The sequence below is a fragment of the Chionomys nivalis genome, chromosome X, assembly GCF_950005125.1.
Source record: "Chionomys nivalis chromosome X, mChiNiv1.1, whole genome shotgun sequence".
NCBI classification, from domain to species: domain Eukaryota; kingdom Metazoa; phylum Chordata; class Mammalia; order Rodentia; family Cricetidae; genus Chionomys; species Chionomys nivalis.
Genome location: NC_080112.1, coordinates 100,400,752 through 100,424,064, shown reverse-complemented (window position 1 = coordinate 100,424,064; position 23,313 = coordinate 100,400,752). Strand labels below are relative to the sequence as shown.

Genomic DNA, 23,313 nt, shown 5'->3' with positions numbered 1-23,313 from the left:
TGGGCATATAGCTAGCTCAATTGGTAGAATGCTGACCCAGCATGAACAAAACCCTGCATTTGACTAGCAGCACTACATAACCAGGTGTGTGTCACACACACCTGCAGGCCCAAAACTCAGGGGTGGGAGGTGGGAGGATCCGAAGTTCAAACACATAGCCAGTTTGAAGCCAGCCTGGGCCAAAGGAGACTCTGTCTCAAAAAGAAGGAAGAAAGAAGGAAAGAAAGAAGGAAGGAAGGAAGGAAGGACAACATTTTGTGTATATGACTTAAATAAATTATATATTCTTTGCATAAATAGGAAAAACCCTAAAATTCATGCAGAAGCAATTTCTCAGTTGAGATTCCTTTGTGTCATTTGAAAAAATCTAACCAGGGAAGAAGAGATGGCTCAGCAGTTAAGACACTGGCCCCTCTTCCAGGGGTCCTGAGTTCAATTCCCAGGAATCACATGGTGGCTCACAACCATCTGTTGTGAGATCTGATGCTCTCTTCTGGTCTGCAGGCACACATGCAGACAGAACGCTGTATACATAATGAATGAATGAAGAAATAAAAGAAGGCATACTGTTCTTTCAGAGGAACCGAGTTCAAGTCCCAACTCCCATGTCAGATGGCTTGAAACTTCCTGTAACTCCAACTCCAAGGAATTCAACACCTCTGACCTAAATGACCACCCACAGTCTTGTGGACACACGGACACACACATAACTGAAAATAAAACAAATCTTAAAAAGGAAAAAAATCTGACTAATACAGAATGATTATTGCATACTAATTATTATGGACACATACTTCAGGCCTTACTCCCACAGAAGTGGAGTGATGGCTTCACACTCGGGGTTCGAGGAGGGTCCAGCCACTAACCTTGTGAACTCTCTGTGACTTTCTGGGGATTCCATTTTTCTTTGCTTTCCATTTCTTCTGAGTTCTCCTGCGTCTTTTCCTGCTACAGCTAACTAGGATTCTACCAACTCTAGATGTGATTTATGACCATCTTAAGAAAAAAATGCCAACCCTACTCCCTAAGCAAAAGAGCACATTGTACCTAATATAGAATGGCATGACTGCCCTTGAGTGACTAACCCAGCATAATGATTAATGGGACCATGGGCAGGCCAAGATGCCAAGGACTACTCGTGGTGTGGTGGTGTGAATGAGAATGTCTCAAATGACTCATATGTGTAAATACTTGTGCCCACTTGGTAGGACTATTTGAGGAAGATTCGAAAGTGTGGCCTTGTTAGAGGAGCTGTGTCAAAAGCCTTGCCCTCCTCCCACTGTGTTTTATCAAGGCAATAGGAAAGCAACTGAGACACACTGTAACCCCCAATTCTCGCCTTTGTTTCTTCTATTCCCTATACCACATTAACACTGTTATAAGCACTTTGAAGATGTAATTCTAGCATTTGGAGGCAAGAGGGTCACAAGTTCAATGCCAACCTTGGCTACATAGCAAGACTGTCTCAAAACCAAAACAAAACAAAAACACAGAACACAGATTTTAGAGCATCAGGCTTCTGCCATTGCCAGTGCAATCATACTGATGATTAAACTTTGTGTGACCTTTGCCACCTACTGCTAAATCCTTTGATTGGCCTTCTAAAGAGGAGCTAGAGGCTGGATCCCATTGACATTCCCTGAATTTAGGACTTTTACCTTAACTCAGGAATATAGTGATAAAAATAAAAGATAATAAAACCTGGGTATAAAACGTACTAAAGTAGTCAAATTCTGAAAAAGTAATAATTTACATATGTCTTCTTCATATAGAGGGATTAAGGAAAAGGTCAGTCCAAATACTGACCAACAGAAACATTAGTACTATGTCTTCATAGTGGAATCATGAGTTATTTTCTCTTATATCCTTTAACGTTTTACACATTTTTATGAGTATGTGTTATGCCCATTATCATGTCATTTGAAATGGAAATACACTATATACAATACATTATATATAATCAGTCACTTAGCTCTGAAACATAGTCTTCCCTAACTGCTCATTTTATTGACATGTTCAATATAAGATGTTTGAAAAAATTTAAAATATTACCATTTTATACTTTGGTACATTCCTTCCAGACACGTATAATGTGTATGAAAATAAACAGATTCTCTTGTCTGCTGTGTAGCAACAAGCTCGTTGTTAGCAGTGTCTGTATCTCACTTTCCATGTTCTCCTGCAGTGCCTAAGTCACAAGGCTTCAATCAGTGGGGGACGGGTCCATGACTCTTCTCTCCCAGACTTATCCAGTGGATGGAACAAAATAAGATCCATAGCCAGGTCTAGCTGCCAAGCTCAAGATGAATGCTGGCACCTTCAAAGTCCTTTCATAGAGTCAGCTTCCAAATCCGTGGTGACAATGAACACAGAACACAGAACTACCTGGAATGTCACTGGCAGGGTGTGTGAGAACCTGTCGTACATGGACAGCCTGGAGAACACAATGCCCTTGAAGTTCTTACTCCACTGAAGTACGCTCTGGTGCTCAGGGCACTGTGGAGGAGTCGGTCTGTGGCTGTATCCAGCACTCAGGACCCAGAACACCGCATACTGCCTTCAGGAAGATGTGGGAGTATAGAGAATGCTTATCACTGCTACATCACACATTTAAAGTTCATGGGGGCCTTCCAGGCCCTGACTGTTCAATCCAAGGAAGCTGAACTGAAGGAAGTCCTCTGCGTCTTTGGCCTAGTAATAGGAAGACAAGAGCTGACTTACGATGGAGAGATTCCTCAGGCAACAAGCTTCAGATTATTTCAAATGATGTTCCTTGTCTTTTAGTCACCAAAGGAAGTCACCAAGAGACTCAGCATGAAGGGCACGGGGCCCAATTTTCCTCAATGGAATTGAGCATGAGGCACCAGGTACATACTATTTCAGAGGGCTCAGGCTCAGGGTACCTGTCGAGATGGTTAACCTTCTTTACCAACAGGATGGGATTTAGAATCACTATGGAAATACACCTCTGGGTATGTCTATAGGGTTATTTCCAATATTTTTCTTTTCTTTTTCTGTGGTGTGTTTGTGTGTGTGTGTGTGTGTTGTATATGTGCCTAGTGGGTACATGTGGAGACTAGAAAATGATGTCAGAATATCTTAATCAACTGCTTTTCTGCCTTATATGTTGAAGTAGGGTCTCTGTTGAATCTGAAACTCTATTTGGACAGTTAGCCAGCCAGCCCTCAGGAGCCACCTGTTTCCAATTATCCAGGTTTTCCTTATCCCCTCATCCTTCTGTGCCCCTCTCACACCATAACGAGGCTATAAGTATGTGCCGCCATGCTTGGTTTGTGTAGGGGTACCTGGGACTGAATCTTCGTGCATGGACAGTAAGCACTTTTCCCGCTGAGTTATCTACCTCCCCAGCCCCGAGAAAGGTTTAATTGAGGGTGGGAGACGCAACTGAAATATGGAAGACACTGTTCAATGGACTGGAGGCCAAGAATGGCGGGGGGTGGGGGGGGGGGAGAAATGGAGTGATTAAGCTGTGCGTTCTCAATCTCTGCTTCCTGCCTGTAGATGTAATGTAAACTCTGAAGCTGCTTTTCTTGGGTATTCTGGCCCCGTGGAGTAAGGGCATCATCACACCTGTGACTGGCAGGAAGGACTGTCTGGGGTGACATTAGGAATAAGACAGGCTCTTTGAAGGGAATTTGTGCTGATTCTGTAGTATTTACTACCCGCCCCCACCCCTTTCTTTCTTCTTTTCCTTCCTCCTCGTACTCCTCTTTCTTCAGATACTTTTTGTTTGGTTGGTTTTGAGGCAGAGTCTTATACTATAGCCCAGACAGGTCTGAAATTTACTATGTAGCTTAGGATGGCTTTGAACTCACAGCAATCCTCTTACCTCGGGTTTCTGAGTGAGTAGTGGGGTTAGAGACAGGAGTCACTCAGCCCAGCTTGGACTGGATAGGTGGGAGGAGTACGAAAGATTGGTGACCAAGATGGAAAGAGGCCTCTGAGTTACAGGGAGAGCATAGGCTTGGGGAGGTTAATCTTGGACTTCAACTTGACACGTCTGGGAAGAGAGAACCTTGGTGAAAGCATTGCCTCAGTCAGACTGTCCTGTGAGTACATATGTAGGGCATTTTATTGATTGCCAATTGATAGAGGAGGACCCAGCCCACTGTGGGCAGTGGTCCTGGGACATACAAAGAAGTTAGTCAAGCCAGGCAGGGAAGTCAGCTACCAAACAGCATTCCCCTATCTAGGGTCTCTGCTTCCATTCCTGGATCAAGTCTCCCGCTTTAGTTCCTGCCCTGGATTCTCTCAATGATTGCTCATAAAGCATACGCTGAAACAAACCCTGTCCTCCCCAAGTCGCTTTTGCTCACAATGTCTGGCATAGCAACAGAAAGCAAACTGCACAAGATTCAGGATTTTCAGCTGAGTGGTGGTGGCTCACGCCTTTAATCCCAGCACTTGGGAGGCAGAGGCAGGCGGATCTCTGTGAGTTGGAGGCCAGTCTGGTCTACAAGAGCTAGTTCCAGGACAGGCTCCAAAGCTACAGAGAAACCCTGCTTTGAAAAACCAAAAGAAGAAGAAGAAGAAGAAGAAGAAGAAGAAGAAGAAGAAGAAGAAGAAGAAGAAGAAGAAGAAGAAGAAGAAGAAGAAGAAGAAGAAGAAGAAGAAGAAGAAGAAGAAGAAGAGAGGAAGAAGAGGAAGAAGAGGAAGAAGAGGAAGAAGAGGAAGAAGAGGAAGAAGAGGAAGAGGAGGAGGAGGAGGAGGAGGAGGAAGAGGAAGAGGAAGAAGAAGAAGAAGAAGAAGAAGAAGAAGAAGAAGAAGAAGAAGAAGAAGAAGAAGAAGAAGAAAGAAAGAAAGAAAGAAAGAAAGAAAGAAAGAAAGAAAGAAAGAAAGAAAGAAAGATTCAGGATTTTCACCTCCCTCCTTGAGCAGTGCTGCTGGGGTTCTGCTTGTCTCTCTGGGAGTCAGACAAGGGGTGGTCACCACCCAGCTTGCCCAATTACCCTCTGCCCTAACAGAGAGACACACCATGCTCTGATCACTGACCGTTCCCGTGCAGTCTAGAAGGATGTTTGGATCCTAGTGTGTCGCCTCCCCATTCATTCTTAGTGTGAGTTCCACACTGGCTATGTATTCTATGTATCTGAGACCTCTGGTCACAAATTTGGGCAGCGGAGCAACAAATCTTATCAGAGGCTCTGATGTTCACTTTACCCACTCCTGGAGTAAAGATTTCATGTGTTTGACCAAACCAAATGAGTCTGACTTCTAGATATAATTGTCTAGTCATTTGAATCCCATCAACGTCCCCATCCACAAATGGGGGTTCATATTTAGCTCACAGTATATATATATATATATATATATATATATATATATATATATATATATATGAACAGTTTCTTGCTCCTACTAGATAGTCGATAAGCATTGATTTTTGTAATAGAACAACATCAAAGGAGGAAAAAAAAATCTCATGTAGCTGGTACTATATCCGGAGAGGCTTTATAGAGGAGGTGACATTGATGCAAAGGTTATTCGATGAATGACCTTTAAAGAGTAAGCACAATAGCCTAATGACTAGTAAGAAAAGGAAACAGAGTGAGCAAATGCGTGGGTGGTAGCAAAGCTCTGGTAGGATGGGGCAGTGGGTGGGGAGATGAGGGATGGAGCTTAGCAGTGGGGCCTATTGAAAGCTAAATCTTTGAGAGACAGAATCAAATTGTGAAAGGGGGGAGTGTCATGTAGCAAGCACTCTATAGACTCAGCTAGGTCTCCAGCCCCATGTAAAAATTTTTAACTACTAACTAATCATAACATGGTTTGTGAGGAAGTAGAAGAAACAGTTTTCTTAAGTTGGTGTCAATCCTGAGAACTTTTTAAATTCTTTTTTGGGAGGATGAGTTTTTAGAGGGGCTCTTGGTAAGTAGCTCAGGGTGGCCTTGAACTACCTATGTAGCCCAGGCTGGTCCAGAACTTACCATCGTCCTGCCCCAGCACCAAAATACTGGGATTGCAGACTTGAGCCACCAAGTGGGGCTTGCAGTTTTGTCCTTGAATGTTAGCACTTTCCGAAATCAACGATTTCATGAAGACTAAATGATTTGATTGAAGGAAATGATGAGGTTTGAAATAAGGAGTGAATAACTGAAGTGTAGGTGTGAGGGGGTTTCAAAATGCCCCTGGTGAAATAGCAGAAAGGACGCCTTTCTAAACTCCTCATTCCCGGTGCTGAACTTGAAGCATAAATTGCCTTCTTTGCACTTAAGAATTGGAAGTTCCCCGTCTCAGTTCAGGGCTTCTTTTAACTTCTTCACGGTCCTTTATGCCAAGGAGGTGCAAGCGTAGGGCATTAGGACCCAGCGATTGTTGTAGTGAGAGTGGTTGAATCTCGATCTCTCAATTTTTCTCTCCAGCTCCCTCCTCTCCCTTTGTCATTCTCTCTGCCTGCTGCCTCCGCAGCGCGCCTCTAGCTCTCCCTGTGCTAACTGCCTGCGCCTTGACAGCCCCGGCTGCGCAAAGCAGAAAGATTAGTTGGGACCTGCCTTGGCGACTCCATGGCATCCCCACGAACCATTACTATTGTGGCCCTCTCTGTGGCCCTGGGACTCTTCTTTGTTTTCATGGGGACTATCAAGTTGACCCCCAGGCTCAGCAAGGATGCCTACAATGAGATGGTAAGTGATGTAGACGAGCAATGAGGAGCGCACCCCTATGGGATTGTGACTACCTCTCCCGTCTTTTTCTTTCCTTTCTCCACTCCGGTGCGGTGCCTTTCCCTTAACCTCTCCTCTAACCGCGGACCCTCCCTTCTCCCTAACAACTTTACAGCTCAGAAGGAACAGCTGGACAAAAACGATTTCATTGTGGGCTATGCCGGGAACAACTGTTTCGGTGCCACTGCATGCCAATTGGGGGAAGGGCTGCCCAGCGAGGACCCCCAATTTTAAGTCAAGCAAAAGGCTGAGACCTGCGTAGCACCTGTCATCGACGAGCCTTTCCCTCTTCCCAGCACACACCCAAAGTCCCAGCCACAGCCAGTCTCCAAGTCGGAGTCTTTCCCTCTAAGCAAAGAGTTTAGCTAGCCAGAGTTTATTTATTTTAGGGAGGAACAAAGGGGAAAGAGAAGAAGAGCTGGGGGTGGGGTGAGGAGACGGGCTCCTAAAGCTAGGGGTTTGTAGGGGCTGGCGAGGTATTCTTCCTCATCCCGTGTGCAGAGCTGACGGTATGCCTTTAGGCGTCCGGGTGCGATCTGGATCTTGGAGACAAAGCAGTCTTGCCCCAAATAAAGGTCATGGAGCTTCTTCTGCTTCTACCCCTTCACTGGAGGGGAAAGCTGGATGTCTTGTTTTCTCTTGTGTGTAGGCTAATCTACACAATCTATCAAGTCTGTTCGTCCTGTCCTGCAAAACCGTCTGTAATCCCCACCGTGCCTCTGGTGGCTGCCCAGAGCCAGGCCCTTTGCAGGTTTCCTCTCTGCAGAGTTGGAATGCCCAAAGGTGACTGGCCAAAACAGCTCCGCAAACTGGGGGCTGGGCTGCCTTTCCCAGTTAGGTGCCATGAGGACTTATATAGTGGAGTACTTGGAGATAGCAAGAGATGTTTCTAGCACTTTCGGTCTCTCACCTCCGCCCCTGTCACTTTGCCGATTCCATTCCCCGCCCCGGTTGCAGGGACAGGCTTCTAGAAGCCTACACCAGAGTGCCAGTAATGAGTGTAAGCACATTACTGGGCTCTCAAGGTCAAGATGAAAATGAGCTTAGGGGAAAAGAGAAGAAAGAGAGACAAGAGGCAAAAGGACCTCTACTTTAGGGCCAAGGCAGGAAGGAATAGCCTCATACACTGAGAGGGATTAATTGCCCTCCTAGGGCCCACTGCAGAGCTTCCCAGGGCCCCTTCAACAGGAGCCGTAAATGGAGGAAGTCTGGCAAATTGTAGATGTTCAGAAAATACTTGCACACAGCTCGGGCTTGAGCGGTCTGTTTCTTCCTTACCACAGGATTACTCTTGGGTGGGGGAAGGGGGCTTAGGTCTAGTCCCAGAGGCAAATCCTAATATGCTTCTCCTTCTCATCTCCCCTCCTCCCAGTATGTTAGACCAGATGGAATTGAAAGCAGGTCAAAATAAGTAGCCAAGGCTGCCTGCACTGGGGAAGGGGGTAGGGTGAGGTAGCAAAAGCCACCAAAGGGCTTCAAGAGGTTAGAACACAGGCAAGCAGTGGAGGGGAAATGCTTTTATGCTTTTGTCTTGGCTGCACCAGTTCAGTGTTTGATTTTAGAGGCACGAATGTGCTCTTGCTTTACTTTTCGTATGTACATTTATTTATACATTTGTGCACGTACACCAGAGGTATTTTAAGCTTTCCCTTTCTTTAGGTACATAGCTTTCTTCACTATGTTTCCTGTACTCTGAACCTCTGCCCAGCTGCCTTAGAGGACCCCCAAGCTGCACCCTAAGTACAGTGTTAGGCTCTGCAGGCAATTCGGCTAAGATGGAGTCACCACCGGAAAGCTTCCTACCAGCTTGGCAGGAGCTCATGAGGAGTACTAGCCACAAATGGGTTTAGAGTGAGCTTCTTCCTAGGGAGTGGAGCTGTCTGTTGCAGCCTAAGGAAAGCAAGAGAAAACAGCCTGGAGATCTCCTGGCATATACAGAAAAAGGTTTAAATTGGTATACTCTAACAGAGCAATAGGGAACAATTGCGTGCGTGTTAGATCACTTTTGTGTTTCTGTACTATGGGGCTTTTGGAGGGGTGGAAATCTAACTGCAAGGTGGATGTCGCAGTGGTCTGAAGCTTATAGAGGATTTTCAGACTGCCCTTTCCCAGGGTCTCCTCCTGCACTGAGTGTCAGGCTGTGGCTGCTGATGGCTTTCTGACATCAGCAGGCTAACTGCGTAGTGCCTAGACTCATTCCAGTTTTAATCTTGAGCCCATTTGAAAATGAGGCAGTATTCAGTTCTTGAACAAAATGTGCTCGATATACGTTAGTGGACAGCATCCAGCATGCTAAGGCAAGAGATTTGGAAGTTCCAGGTTAGCCTGAGGTACATAGCAAGACCTTGTCTCTAAAAGCATATATACATTCTCTCTCTCTCTCTCTCTCTCTCTCTCTCTCTCTCTCTCTATATATATATATATATATATATATATATATATATCCAAAGTGATATATATATACACACATGTATATTTGTGGGATGGATGGGTGAATTAATGAGTCATTGTAGCATTGCCTCATCACCATCCTTCAATCTTTTCTGGTTTATTCTTGATTATAAACCATTTCTTGTTTCTGAGAGGGGGTCAATAGTCCTTCAGAACACCAAACGTGGGGCAGATGGAATGATTAGTTCCCATTTTGAAGTGACTTTTCTCCATTAGTGGAGTTAGTCACATATTGACTGCAGTGTCATTTCTCATGAGATTTCAAGGGGGTGATGGATGATGCTGGTGTAGTTATGCTATTTGTTTAGAACATCTCCGTGAGGTAGATTCATTTTATTAGACCTTTCTGTTTTACTAATGGATAATTGGAGCACACCAGGTTTAACAATTTATCCAAGATTATAGAGAAAGCTATTGTTAGAGAGGAGATTGGAAATCATGTGCACAGGGGGTCATTGAATTTTTTCGTTGATAAAACCTACAACTGACTCTTAAAAATACCCGACATTCTTCTTTCTTTTTCTTTTGTATGAGTTCAATTCCCCAATCTATATTTTGAGGGGTTGTTTTATTTCTGAGCCAATTTTTAAAATTTTGACTTATACATTTCTTTTCTGTCTATTTTTTTTAACCTCTACTTTAAAGCCATTATATGCTAGGCATGTCGAGCCCACTTTTAATCCCAACATTTGAGAGGCAGAGGCATGTGAATATCTGTGAGTTTGAAGCCAACCTAGGCTACACAGAGAGACTCTGTCTCTAGAAAAAAATAAATAAAGCTATTATGTTATCTTAGACATTATTCTCTCTATGAAGAATAACTAGAAAAAGTGCTAAAAACCAAACAAAAGACTATATATGAGGGCTGGAGAGATGGTTCAGCAATTAAAAGCACTGACTGCTCTTCCAGAGGACCCAGATTCAAATCCCAGCACCCACATGGCAGTTCACAACTGTCTGTAACTCCCGACACCCTCACACAGACACACATGCAAGCAAAACACCAAGGCACATAAAGTAAGAATAAACCATTAAAACAAAAGACTATTTATGAACTTTTCTCCTGGCTTGACTGGAGAATACAGGAAATATTAGTTGGAAGAGTGCAGGGTTTGGATTCATTCAAATCAGAGTTAGATTTCTGGCACTCTTGGTTCCCTTATTTGTAACATGGAAATGAGAATTCCTACCTCAAAAGGTTGTAAACATTAGCTGAGACACATGTTTATAATGTCTGGTACAGTAGGTGTTCAAGGAAATCTTTGAGTAGGTGATGGTGATAATTGATTCTATTTTATGCAGTGGTTTTCTAACTAATTTTAATGGTCATTTAAGGGGCTAGAATCTAGTGCATAGGAAAACAAAATGTACTTTCATGTGCTCTTGTGAACAGACCTTTATGCAATCAGGCAATACTGAAGACTCCACTTGCTGCTGTACAATACAGTGACTCTCCTACAGAATTAGCACATGCATCTCTAAATAATCCATTTGGTATGTGTTGTCTCATACCTCCCCCAGATTAAGGAAGTGTTATTATACAGTCTTCCATATCCCAAGTGAATCCTGCATGATCAGAGATGCCCTTGACTGAATGCCTCATTAGTTCACTTGAATTGGGAGACAATGCTTATAGATGCTGCTAAGTAGCTTCCTGTGCGGGAACTGGGAGTATATGAATGGCTAACCTGCATGCAATCTGTATTCAGCTTTTTAAAGTGGTGGTTTTATCCTGTGAGCACAGGAGACCACATATGTATTAGTAAGAAAACACCAACATGCTGTCACAAGGAAGCCAAAGGATTTGGACCTTGGGGACCATAGGGTAAGTCTCTAATTCTTTGCATCCCCTCACAGGAAAGATTTGTTAATTCTGTTAATTTGGTTATCTGTAGTTAGTTAAGTGCTCCCCTGTTTGTGTAACCCTAATGAGACATTCTCAACATGTTTGTGCAGTTTATTTAATGTCCATAGGCAATCTTTTATGCTTCCAATCAGTGCCATTAATTGCTTTCCAACTAGGTAATAGGGTAGTAATTCACCGATGCTTAGACTTCTTGGAAGTGGTGCAGTATATCTATTTCCTTAGGGAGAAAATAGACCCTCAGGTGTGATGTGACTTGCTTAGTTCGCACAGCTAGCCAAACAAGCTGAACCATACACATTACACCAAAGCTGTGTCTGGAAGCTTGTAGACTCTGTTTGGCCAACATCTGCCTTTGTTTCTGAGTGGTTTTGACTTAACAGTGGAGGACAGATTCACCTGCCCTAAGAAGAATATAGGCAGAATCCCCTTCGCTTAATGGGATCAGGTTTGTTAGAGTTCTCTTTAGGTAAGTATAAATGACAACGGAAAGTGGAAGCCCTGAAAAAGTGCTTATCATTCATATGAATAGTTGGCAATTTAATGTGATGAGCTTTTATTGCATTCAGATAATGCTCTATGATTCACAGGTGGCTTTTTTTCTACAAAAATTCATGAAAATCATATGTGAGTCAGCATATTTTGCAGCACTTGTGTAGGTTTTATGTGGTCTAAGATAGTAACTAGGCTGAGACTTTTGGGCAAAATATATTTTTGTAAGTGCACCCTTCAACTTGCATATAATTCTGCCCAGAAATTTTATTGGAGTCTAACACAGAGACAACACATACTTGTACAGTTCCAGAAAATTTCAGAATCTCCCCATGTATGTATGTATGTACCCATTAGAAGCAGATGACCAGCACTCCATCATGGTCTATTATGCCCTTCTCAGTTCTGCCCTGCCAAGGGTAACTTTACTGTCCAGATTTCTCTCTCTCTCTCTCTCTCTCTCTCTCTCTCTCTCTCTCTCTCTCTCCCTCCCTCCCTCCCTCCCTCCCTCCCTCTCTCTCTCTCTCTCTCTCTCTCTCTCTCTCTCTCTCTCTCTGTGTGTGTGTGTATGTGTGTTACTCTCACTCGAAGCTATGGTACTGTGAATCTTTAATTACATTTCCAAAATAATTATCTAATTTATAAAAGGGGAAACTGAGACAATAAGATACCTGTAATTTTATCCAAGCAATAAAACAAATGCAGGTCCAAGGATACTGTCGCATGATTACCTTTGAAGAGATTCGAAACATTTGACTCAACACTTCTGTTTCACACTTCTTTGCCTCTTCAGGAAACTATGGCTTCAGGGTCTGCTTCATTTGAATGGAAAAATAAAGGCAGACATAAAAAAGTGAATTGGGACAGGTTTTTTGGAAAGTGAGTCAGTCGGCTCTCTTTATTTTACCATTAATACCATTAATGCCTTCAGAGATCTAGTTACTACAGAACCATGGCATGTGAGCTTTCTATTGTTAGAAGTGAGGTAGCTGGGTGGTGGCGGCACACGCTTTTAATCCCAGCACTCAGGAGGCAGAGGCAGAGGCAGGACAATCTCTGTGAGTTTGAGGCCAGCTTGGTCTACAAGAGCTAGTTCCAGGACAGAGCTACAGAGAAACCCTGTCTCAAGAAAAAAAAAAGTGAGGTGGCCTTCCTCAACCATTAAGAAAGGGGCTGACAATGGTAGGAGACTTTTGATGTCTCTCTTCTACTCTACAACAGAAAGAATATCATCCCATTTCTAATAAACTATACAGTCTCCATTTGAGTCATAGATAATAGGTCCAATGTATGTATGCTCAGTTTAGAACTAAAGATTTGATGAAATGCCTTACCCACATTCAGTTTTCTCTTGAGAAAGAAGAGGGAAGAAAGAAGCAACAAGGGTTCAGTGGTGCAGCGTTTTCCTGTCTTTGTGCATGAAGCCCTAGATTTGATTTCCAGTGCTGAAAAGAAGGTTTCTTCTGGGTGTGGGTACAAGGACATGAGGGTGACTACTTAAAGATTCCACAATACCATAGATAAGAATCTTACAGATTCCACAATACCATAAATAAAAATCTGTTCTGGCGTGTTAAGTGATTTGTGCTGGGGGTGGGGGCTAGCATTCAGAGAAGCTACTCAGTCCATAGCTGGATGTTCTGGGACCTGAAGAGACTGTAGGATCACTAAGAAGCTGACTTTCTCCCCTCTGTGCATCCTCCAGAAGTTCAAACTTTAGAATTTAGGGATCCCTCCTTGAAAAACTTAGTGTTAATTAAGAACAGTACTTGTAAACACTAGCTTTTCCTTTAGGGTCCCACTGTCACTGTCACCATCTGAGGAGATTTGATATGCCTCCACTATACCCACTACATTATTTTATGTGACACTCAACACTCTATCACACTTACATAGCTCAGTATCTATCCCTTTTCAGTGTCAAATCACAAGAAGGTAAGGCCTCACAGAATCAAATAAGCAAGGCTCACAGGGACTCACAGAGACCAGAGAGACAATCAGGGGCCCTGTATGGGTCTGAGCTAGGTCCTCTGCATATATATTATTGTTGTGTAGCTGGGTGTTCTTGTGGGACTCCCAGCCGTGGGAGTGGGGGGATTTCTCTGACTCTTTTGCCTGCTCTTGGGACCCTTTTCCTCCTACTGAGTTGCCTCGTCCAGTGTTGCTATGAGGATATGTGCCTAGTATTAATTGTAATTTGATATGCCATATTCAGTGGATAGCTCTAGGAGGGCTGCCCTCTTCTGAAGGAAAAGGAGGAGGAGTGGATCTGGGGGAGAAAGGAGGCTGTGGGGGAAAGGGACTGGGAGGAGAAGTGGGGGCAAAACTGTGGTCGGGATGTAAAATATGATAAGAATAAAAATTAATTAATTAAAAATAAGATAAGGCTTTCCTTTTTGAAAGATTCAGATTCGCATTCAGAATACTTAGTGCAGTGCCTAGCATATGGAAATACTAAATATTGAGTCAGTGAAGGAACCAGGGTTTGTTTGTTCTTTTAGACTGTGGTCTCATATGTATCAGACTGACCTCTAACTATGTAGCTAAGTATGATCTTCAACTTCTGATTTTCTTGCCTTCACCTCTAGAGTGGTGGGCTTACAGGCAAGTGCCAACATGCCTGATTCATGCAGTCTGGGGATTGAACCCAGGGCCTCACGCCTGCTAGACAACTACTCTGTCAACTGTAGCCCCAGTGCCTTTTAAAGTTGATAAGCAATTTTGGCAGACTCTACAAACGTATTTTTCACCTCTGCTTTTTTTAAAAAAAAAAAACCTACCATACTGCTGGGCGATGGTGGCATAGGCCACCCAGCACTCGGGAGGCAGAGGTAGGTAGATCTCTGCGAGTTCAAGGCCAGCCTGGTCTACAGAGTGAGTTCCAGGGCAGCCAGAGAGATACACAGAGAAACCCCGTCTCAAAAACCAAAAACTACCATACAGTCCAATAAAGGAAGTCAAATTTGTGAGGCTTTCCCATGCACTGTCTTGCCCTTTGGGCAAAGCAAGTGCTAGAAAGTATGGATATGGATTGCCTGGACCAATTTTATGGTTCAATGAATTTCTTTTATTTCCTTAGTAATTTACAGGCAGCAACTTGTAAAAAATACTGTGAAACCAAGTTTTCTGAGTTATTACTTTTGGTTCCTTCGTCCATTCAGATTGCTGTAACAAAATATTACAAACTGGCAGTTTGTGAACAACCCGCATTTATTTTTACGGTTCAGGAGGCTAAATCCAAGGTCGACGTGCTAGCAGGGATGGGGCAGCTGAGGGCCTTCTTAGTGGTTTGATGGCCTCTTCTAATTTTTTTTTTATGTGGATGAGAGCTTTTTCTGTATGTGTCTGTGCACCACATTTGTGCAGTGCCACAGAAGCGGGAAGACGCAGGTCCCCATGGAACTAGAGTTAGAAAAGGTTATGAGCCACCATGTGGGTGCTGGGAATCCAACCCAGGTCCCCTGCAAGAGTACCCAGTGCTCTTTTAGTTATTGTGGTTGTTTTGAGACAGAGTCTCTAGACTACGCAATCCTGGCAGTCCTGGAACTCAATATATGGACCAGGCTGGCCTTGACCTCACAGAGATCAGCCTGTCTTAGTCCCCACCAAGTGTTAACGCTAAAAGCAAGTGCCACCAAGCCTAACATAGCTTAACTTTTTTTTGAGCTTAAGTGAGGAGTTTATTGAGAGAAGGGTAAAGGGAAGGAAAGAGAGAGAGAGAGAGAGAGAGAGAGAGAGAGAGACAGAGAGACAGAGAGACAGAGAGACAGAGAGACAGAGAGACAGAGACAGAGACAGAGTGACCTGCTTGCCTCTTCAGAAGAACAGAGGGAAGAAACTCCAGTCCCATACTTTTTATAGTTTTTAATCACAGAGATTCCAAACAGATCGCTTCCTCTTTTCTGTATTCACAAGGTTTTATTTAAGGGACAGGGTAAAAATGAGAGACTTTTGGCTCGTGTAAAAAGGGAAAACAGACCCTTGCTGGTGTTTTCTTGATTTGGCTGTTAAAATTGTGATTAATGCATTGATTTCCTTATGCTATCCCTACTCTAGAAACGTGCGTACAAGAGCTATGTCCGAGCCCTTCCTGTGCTGAAGAAACTGGGCATCAACTCCATTATCCTTCGAAAAAGTATTGGCGCTCTTGAAGTGGCCTGTGGCATCGTCATGACCCTGGTTCCTGGGCGTCCCAAAGATGTGGCCAACTTCTTCCTGCTGTTGCTGGTGTTGGTTGTGCTCTTCTTCCACCAGCTGGTTGGCGACCCTCTCAAACGTTATGCGCATGCTCTGGTGTTCGGCATCCTGCTCACCTGCCGCCTGCTGATTGCACGCAAGCCGGAAGACCGTTCTGAGAAGAAGGCCTTGCCTGAGAGTGCAGAAGAGCAGCCCTCCTTATATGAGAAGGCTCCCCAGGGCAAAGTGAAAGTGTCATAGGAAATTGGAAGTGCAAAAAATGGACCTTGTAGGCAGTTGCCTCCCTGACACCCAAGAAGATATCAGTGTGTGTTTTTCATTTGATTTATTGTTCTTAGGGGAAAAGCAAAAAGTACAAACTGCAAGTTAATTGGCTTGTGTACATCTATACCCTAAAATGACCTCCCCACATTGACATTCGTGCACCGCCTTTAGTCACCCTGGAGCAACGCTCACATGTTGCTGCATGTACATGTGTGTGGCTACTATTGAGCTGTGTTTGTGAGGTGGACTCCAGCAAGCATGTGACTGTGAGATTCTGTGTGGGGGGGAATGTAGTGAACTGCCATGTGTGTGAGTATACACGCATGTGTGGAGGAGGAGGCTCTGAACTAATCCTGCACAGGTATTCTTCCCTTTATAAATTGATTCCAGCAAATGTAGAATAGGGAACCCTCCTGGTATGAGAATCCTATTCTAGCAGAAAAGAAAGAACCTATTTCCACATGGGGTGGAACTCCCTCTCTGCATTAAGCTGTAAACTTAAACTCACCATTTTACAAGAAGAGTTTCTTCAATTTAATTAGCTTCTAGTTCGGCTTTTAAGTTCGAAACACTCAACATCAAGTTTAATTCAAATAGGGAATGTGTGCAGGCAATAGATAGTGTGCTTCTTCAAGCGGCACAGTAGGAGGTCTCTCCTTGCCTTTGTTTGAGTCCAAGCAACTGAGCTCTTTGGCTAGCAGTTTGAAATTTAATTAATAGTCTTTTACTAGACACAGTCAAACTTGGTTTTAAGCCCAAAGCTGCCTCACTTTCACTATTCTCAGTAGCCAACCAGGGTCTGACAGCTTCCCCACAGTTTCCACAGAGGGACTAGCGATTGGTCCTGTTTAAAGTTTGAATCTCCAGCCCTAGCGGTTTTCTGAAACCTGAAATTGGATGGAAAAGCTGTATCCAGTGTTTACCTATCAGAGGAGTCCTCTACTCTTATTCATTTGTCACCGAACTTCGTGAATGTTTAACAGAGTCCAAAATACCCCCACAAGTGTCTGTTTTACACCTCTGCAGCATTCCAGCAGGTGGAGTTAGCTAGGGGAGGGACATTTGACATGGCTTAGTTGGATTGAGCAGTATGGAAATTTGCTTTCGTAGTTACATACTGCTGTTTCTTTGTCAAATGTGCTTTGATGGTTTTAATGTTGTGCCAGAGATGGGAAAGGGGGCAGGGGCTGTGTGTGGGAAGAGTACTTACTGTATTTTCTTCAGTGTCGTCGTCCTTGGTGATTGCTAACTGTCTTCTTTTGCTTGTTCTTTCAAAATAAAGGTTTTTGAAATTTGGAGGATGTGGTGTGGATATCTGGAAAGAAAAGTTCCCATAAACAAGGGACTCAGAGTCTTCTGTTCGTGTGAATTTCTTGAGCTTCTTGTTGTTGGTATTTGTTTGTTTTAAGGCAAGGTCTCACTGTATAGCCTAAACTGGCCTCAAAGTAGAGATTCTCTTTCTTTAATTCACAAATACTGGGCATCCAGGCCCGTGTCACTCATTACACCTAGCCCAGGTACCTGCACATCCCCCCTTCTCTGAAATAAGGTCTCACTATGTAGCGCTGGCAGTCCTGGAACACAGAGAGATCCATCTGCTTCTGCCTTCTGAGTGCTGGGTTAAATGTATGTGCCACCACACCTAGCTCCAAGCTCTTAAAGAAACAAAAAGACTAGATGAAGAAGAAAAGGGTGTAATAGTTTCAGTATACAAATAAGGCTGCTAACGTGCACATCCTTTTAAGTTCCTTCATGCTTTTTTTTTTTCCCTTCGAGACAGGGTTTCTCTGTGTAACAGCCCTAGCTGTCCTGGAACTAGCTCTTGTAGACCATGCTGGCCTTGAACTCACAGAGATCTGCCTGCCTTTGCCTCCTGGAGTGCTTGGGATTAAAGGCGTGCACCACCACCGCCCGGCTTCCTTCATGATTTTTTTTTGATGTTACCACGTAAGAGGAGAAGCTTTAGAGTCTTAGGATAAAGCCTTAGGATCCCAATACCATCTCCAGGTTTAGGAAGGCCTTTATTGAGTGAGTCAGAGGAAAAGATGAAATATTATTTCAGAAAAAACCCAAGGGTTCATTAAATAAATATGAAGCAGTGTCTTTTACTACACTGTGTCCACAAAGTGACAAGCTGTACTGCCACAAATTTGTCATGTTAAGTAAGTTATTTCATCACTTAGGGTACCATTTCATCTGCGAAAAGGAGGGTGAAGCCTTCAATCCTGTCCAGTTTACATTTATTTGTGTGTATTAAATCATTAAATGCATGAAAAATGGCTTAATAAAAATTTCAATTTTGCTAAAGAACAGCTATCAGAAAAAATGGACAGTCTCAATTTTTATGCATGAGTAAATGAGTTTGTCAAACTACTCTAAAACCATGTTAGATGTGGTAGTTGTTTTTGCTGTAGTCTATATCAAATACTTCAAGTTAATCCTCGGTTATTATGCTTGTCTGAGATGGCAAGTTTTTCCTGTATAATTTTGCATAAAGTTCATAATAATCTTATGGCCTCAAGTCGCTGAGAGGCATTACATTTATAAATTCCTCCTTTATTCCTAACTTTCTTTTTTCCTTTTTTAAGACAAGATCACACTGTAGCCCAGACAGCCCTCCTTCGGTGGTCCTTCTCCCCCAGTCTCTCCTGTGCTGGGATTACAGGCTCGAGCCTCCACTCTGGCTTTTATTCCTAGGTCAGTAGAGATTAAATTAGGGGCTAAAGTTAGATCATGTACTAAGTTCTTATTGCTACTTTAGCTAGTTTAAGGTCAGTTAGTTCTTCAAGGTTAGGAATATTTACACGTTGACAGCCACTTTCAAGATGGATTAACATCTGACCCAGAATTTTTTATTTTATTTTTTTTTTCGAGACAGGGTTTCTCTGTGTAGCCCTGACTGTCCTGGAACTCACTCTGTAGTCTAGGCTGACCTCGAACTCACAGAGATCTGCCTGCCTCTGCCTTCCAAATGCTGGGGTTAAAGGCGTGTGCCACCATCGCCTGGCTGTTTTTAGTAAATTTATTTGTACCCATCTTCTGTCAAAAGCAGGCAGATCTTGTGATTTTTCTCTTACTGTCCATTTTCCCCGACCTCCACCTCGAACTCCACAGGAAAGCGACAGACCCTTTAAGTCACAACATATGGAAAAACCGCCTTTATTGTCAAGTTTTCAGTTTTACATTTTTCTGCAGACTCCAAGCCCCGACATTTGGGGTCAATGTGGGCAAAATGAAAACCACACTTGACCACGTTAAATTCAACGCCAAGTCACTTAGCACTGTTCCACTCACAATGATCGCTGCAAACCCCAGAACACGGAGACCACCACCGATCAATCAACTGACTTCCAGTAGCGACTAACGGCTGGGGCGCACCCCAGGCCTCCGTGGGTGGGGCCAGTCACTCTGCGTCATTGAAGCGCGTCTTTCTCCGCTGGCGCGCGCGCCCCCTCCCGCCTTAGAGCTGCACTCAAACCAATTCGTTTTCGGCTGAACTCGCTTCCACCACCCCCCCCCGCCGTTGCAGGCCCCCCCGAAGCGCATGCGCGGGGCGGGGCTGGCGCCTTTGAATCTCGGAGGCGGCTTTTGGGAGCTGGAGGACCAGTGCCAAAGTTCTTAGGGTGAGGTGACCAGTGCCGAAGTTCTTAAGGTGAGGTGCTGGGCGACTCCGGCCAGGGTGGCACTGAGATCTTCAATACCGCGATCGTCGAGGGTAAGACTAACCCTGAAAAGGGAAACTGGCATCAGGTTTTCCTCTGTGGTCTCAGGGATAGGCCTAGTCGGGGAGTTGTTTGCCAGTTTTCGCTGTTAGGTGGGGAAGGAGGGCCGTGAGTTGAACCACCCGGTGGCGCTGGAGCAGTTCGCCCAGTGGGAGTCCTAATCTGCTCCCTGACCCTTCTTAAGCAGGATGCTCTTGTCACCAGACCTCCCCTCCTTCTGTCTTGAACTTATGTGCTCTCTTGCCCTGGTCTCATCTGTTCTAGGGGGAAGAGACTGTCATTCCATCTGTTCCCGTAGATTTTCCTACTTGAAGATAAAAACTTAAAAGCCAGTCTTGGTTCCTTATTAGTTATTCTTGGTTTCCCTCATATCTGTGTCTAATTTTTTGTTTTATCTTTTTAACAGTCTACCCAGGTATATATGCTCCTGCACCGGGTATCTCATAGGACATGTGAGTCTTTTTTTTTTACCCTACTTAGGCCTACTGCAGGCCAGTCATCTGCTTTCTTTGGCAAAGCCTGGTAAGTGGTTTCTCAACACTTCTGAACTCTAGTCTCTACATTACAGAAAAGAAAAATGGTCTTATGTTTTCTCTTCCGTGGTTTGATACTGAAAAGTCAGAGTCCTTACTCTTTGCCTTTAAGACCCAATATGATCTCCCCTGTTACAGTTCTGACTCTCACTTTACACTTTAACTCTTTGGCTCCAAACTGTTCACACTGGTGTTGACACGTTTTCATTAATACGCAAATTTCTTTCTTGCTTGGATGTTTTCCATTTTTCTTCTCATCAAATACTCTTCCCCCGCACCTTCAAATGGCCCACTCCTTCTTGGCACTTAGATTTCGTCTTCCTTAAGGGTCACGAAAGAGGGCTGTCTTAATTACTTTTCTTTTTTTCTTGGTGAAGAGACACCATGAGCAAGGCAACTTATAAAAGAAAACATTTAATTTGAGACTCAACTATTACACGGGGTAGCAGAACCCATGCAATCATTGTGGCAGACAGACACAGTCCTGGAACAGTAGCTGAGAGCTTATATCTTATCCACAGGCACAAGGCAGGCAACTAAGTGGGAATGGTGTGGAGTTTTGAAGTCTCAAAGCCCACCCTCAGTGACTCATCTTCCTCCAACAAGGCCACACCTCCTAGTCATTCCCAGATAGTTCTACCAACTGAGGATCATGTATTCAAATATATGGGCCTGTGGGGGCATTCTCATTCAAACCACCACAAGAGGCTTTCTCTGGACACCTACTCAAAATTAGATTTCTACTCTACCTGATTTCTGTCACTTCACTGCACTTGTCACTTACTGGGTCCTTGGTTTATAACCCCTGTCCCCCAGTATAGAGTTCATGAATTCAGGCACCATGATGTTTTATTTTTACAGCCCTGGTAACTAACTAGACTGTGTTTGGCATAAAGATGATGAAGCATAGTATTTATTGAATGTATGAATTAATAAATGGATACTATTGCTACCCTGGGCATTAATTAGCTTTTTTTGTAAATTTATTTATTATGAATATAGTGTTCTGGGCACCGGATCTCATTACAAATGATTGTGAGCTACCATGTGGTTGCTGGGAATTGAACTCAGGACCTCCAGAACAGCAGTCAGTTCTAGTAACTTCTGAGCCATCTCTCCAGCCCTAGTTAGCTTTTTTAACTGTGCAATTTTAACATACTACTGACAAAAAAGACAATGTAAAGATCGAAAGCAAAATCAAGGAGGGGTAGATAAAATAGGAGTAGGAAAAGATTGCAATTATGAGATGGGATGGTTTTGTACTTAAAAATATAGCCATTTAAAGTTTAGCTAATATATATTACATTGGCAAGTTATGAATCTATTGCTGTTCAGGTCAAGGACTTTCTAAAAAAGCCTGTGGATTAATCGTCTCCTGTCATTGAATACCTGTTGCACATGGGAATGCAGACAAATATGGTCATTGTCTCTGGCTGGGTAATAGTAACTTGGTACTCATTTTTGTTTAGAACATATATACAGTGATGGCAACTCAAAGGAAAACCAGAAGCTCTGAGCTCCAAAACAGAATTTCTCAAGGTAGTAATAGTTTTCAGACCAGTCTCTTAACCTGGAAGGTAAAAGAGAAATCAGGCAACTCGAAGAGTGTCTTGAAAGAAAGCAGTTCAATGGAAGATCCTAAACATGCTGATGATCAAGACGAAGATGACCTGCAGATAGCAGTAGGATACTTCCAGAAAGGTAAAGGCAGATGATTTTCCTTATGAAAGTGCAGTTTATTTTATTTACTTTTTTTTTTTTAATTGAGACCGGTCTCTATGTATCTGAGGCTGGCCTTGAACTCACTACGCAGCAGAGGGTGGCCTCTAACTTGATTGCTGAGGTTACAAGTGTGCATTGCCATGCCTGGTTTATGTGGAGCTGGTGGTAGAACCCAGCATTCTCGAATCTGAGCTACAACCCCAGCCCAAGCCCCGAAATTCCCATTTCTCTCTAAAAATATTTCGGTCCTAATTGCTGGATGCAGTGGCAGACATATCTGTAATCCCAACACGGGGAGTAAGACAGGTAAGAGTAGGAACCTGTCCAAAAATAATTTTTGTCTTTTTTAAAGATTTTTTTCTTTTTAGATAGGGTTTCACTGTATAGCCCTGGCTGTCCTGGAAATTGCTTTGTAGACCAGGTTGGTTTCAGACTCAGAGAGGTCCTCCTGTCACTTCCTCCTAACTGCTGGGATTAAAGGTGCACACCATCATGTCCAGCCTTAAATGCTTTTAAAAGGAAAGATGTTTTTGTTTATTCAAATTTTTATCTAATAGTCACTTATTGAGAATTTACTATGTGACAACATTTATATACTATAGACAAAACAAAACATTTTCCAAGCATAGTGGTTAGCAGACACTGTGATCACTTCAGAATCTTTAAAACATACTAATTCTTATCATTTATTCTTAGACATCTGATTTTGTTGCTATGGGATGTAACCTGGCACTGTGACTTTTGAATGACATCTAGGTAGGCTTGGGAAATGGTCCAGTTGAAGAAGAGCTTGCTTTGTAGGTATAAGGACCTGAGTTCAAAGTATGTAAAAATCTTGTCATGGTTTATGTGCTTGTAATGCCAACACTGGGGTGGCAGAGATAGGAGACTCCCTGTAGCTTACTGGCCAGGTAGTCTAGCTGAATTGGTGAGTTCCAAGTTCCCTGAGAATCCTTGTCTCCAAAAAAATAAGGTGGCAAGTGATAGAAGATTCCTAGCATCAAATTCTCCTTCACACACAACCTTACACATGGCTCACACACTCACAGGTACACACATGCATAAATAAAGGTTTCTAGTAAAATTTTGGAATTGTCCTAATATTGAAAGAGGTTTTAATTAAAGTTGAATGATATATGTGTGTGTGTGTGTGTACACATATATACATCCCATATCAACAAAATCAGATGTCTTAAGAGTACATGATAAGTATTAGCATTTTGTAAAGATTCTGAGGTGATCACAGTATCTTCCAGCCACTATGCTGGAGAGATGTTTTGCTTTGTCTATAGTATATAATACATTGTGATATAGTATATATTTCAATATATACTGAGCTGTCAGGGCATGAGGGATGTTTTCTTCACTGAAGATTCTCTTGTTGC

The 23,313-nt window shown here is 43.3% G+C and overlaps 2 protein-coding genes across 2 annotated transcripts in view; both read left to right on the top strand.

Annotated features, from left to right (window-relative positions):
* Nucleotides 1-6,394: 6,394 nt before the first annotated feature.
* Nucleotides 6,395-17,249, top strand: Tmem35a (transmembrane protein 35A). Its single transcript, XM_057759863.1, has 2 exons — nucleotides 6,395-6,644; nucleotides 15,547-17,249. Exons 1-2 carry the CDS (start codon nucleotides 6,525-6,527, stop codon nucleotides 15,925-15,927), a joined length of 501 nt encoding a protein of 166 aa, XP_057615846.1. The 5' UTR covers nucleotides 6,395-6,524; the 3' UTR covers nucleotides 15,928-17,249.
* A 2,857-nt stretch (nucleotides 17,250-20,106) lies between these two features.
* Cenpi (centromere protein I) overlaps nucleotides 20,107-23,313 on the top strand; it is a 67,834-nt gene continuing 64,627 nt past the window's right edge. The window contains exons 1-2 of the mRNA XM_057759980.1: nucleotides 20,107-20,195; nucleotides 21,676-21,907. Of these exons, the coding sequence (XP_057615963.1) occupies nucleotides 21,691-21,907 (217 nt within the window). The 5' untranslated portion in view covers nucleotides 20,107-20,195; nucleotides 21,676-21,690. The remainder of the gene's footprint in view (nucleotides 20,196-21,675; nucleotides 21,908-23,313) is intronic.

What these genes read in the sequence shown, in the direction of transcription:
- Tmem35a (XM_057759863.1), top strand. Translation starts at nt 6,525, where the DNA reads ATGGCATCCCCACGAACCATTACTATTGTGGCCCTCTCTGTGGCCCTG. An exon ending in AGGATGCCTACAATGAGATG is followed by an intron (nt 6,645 to 15,546) that starts GTAAGTGATGTA and finishes TCCCTACTCTAG; the next exon opens with AAACGTGCGTACAAGAGCTA.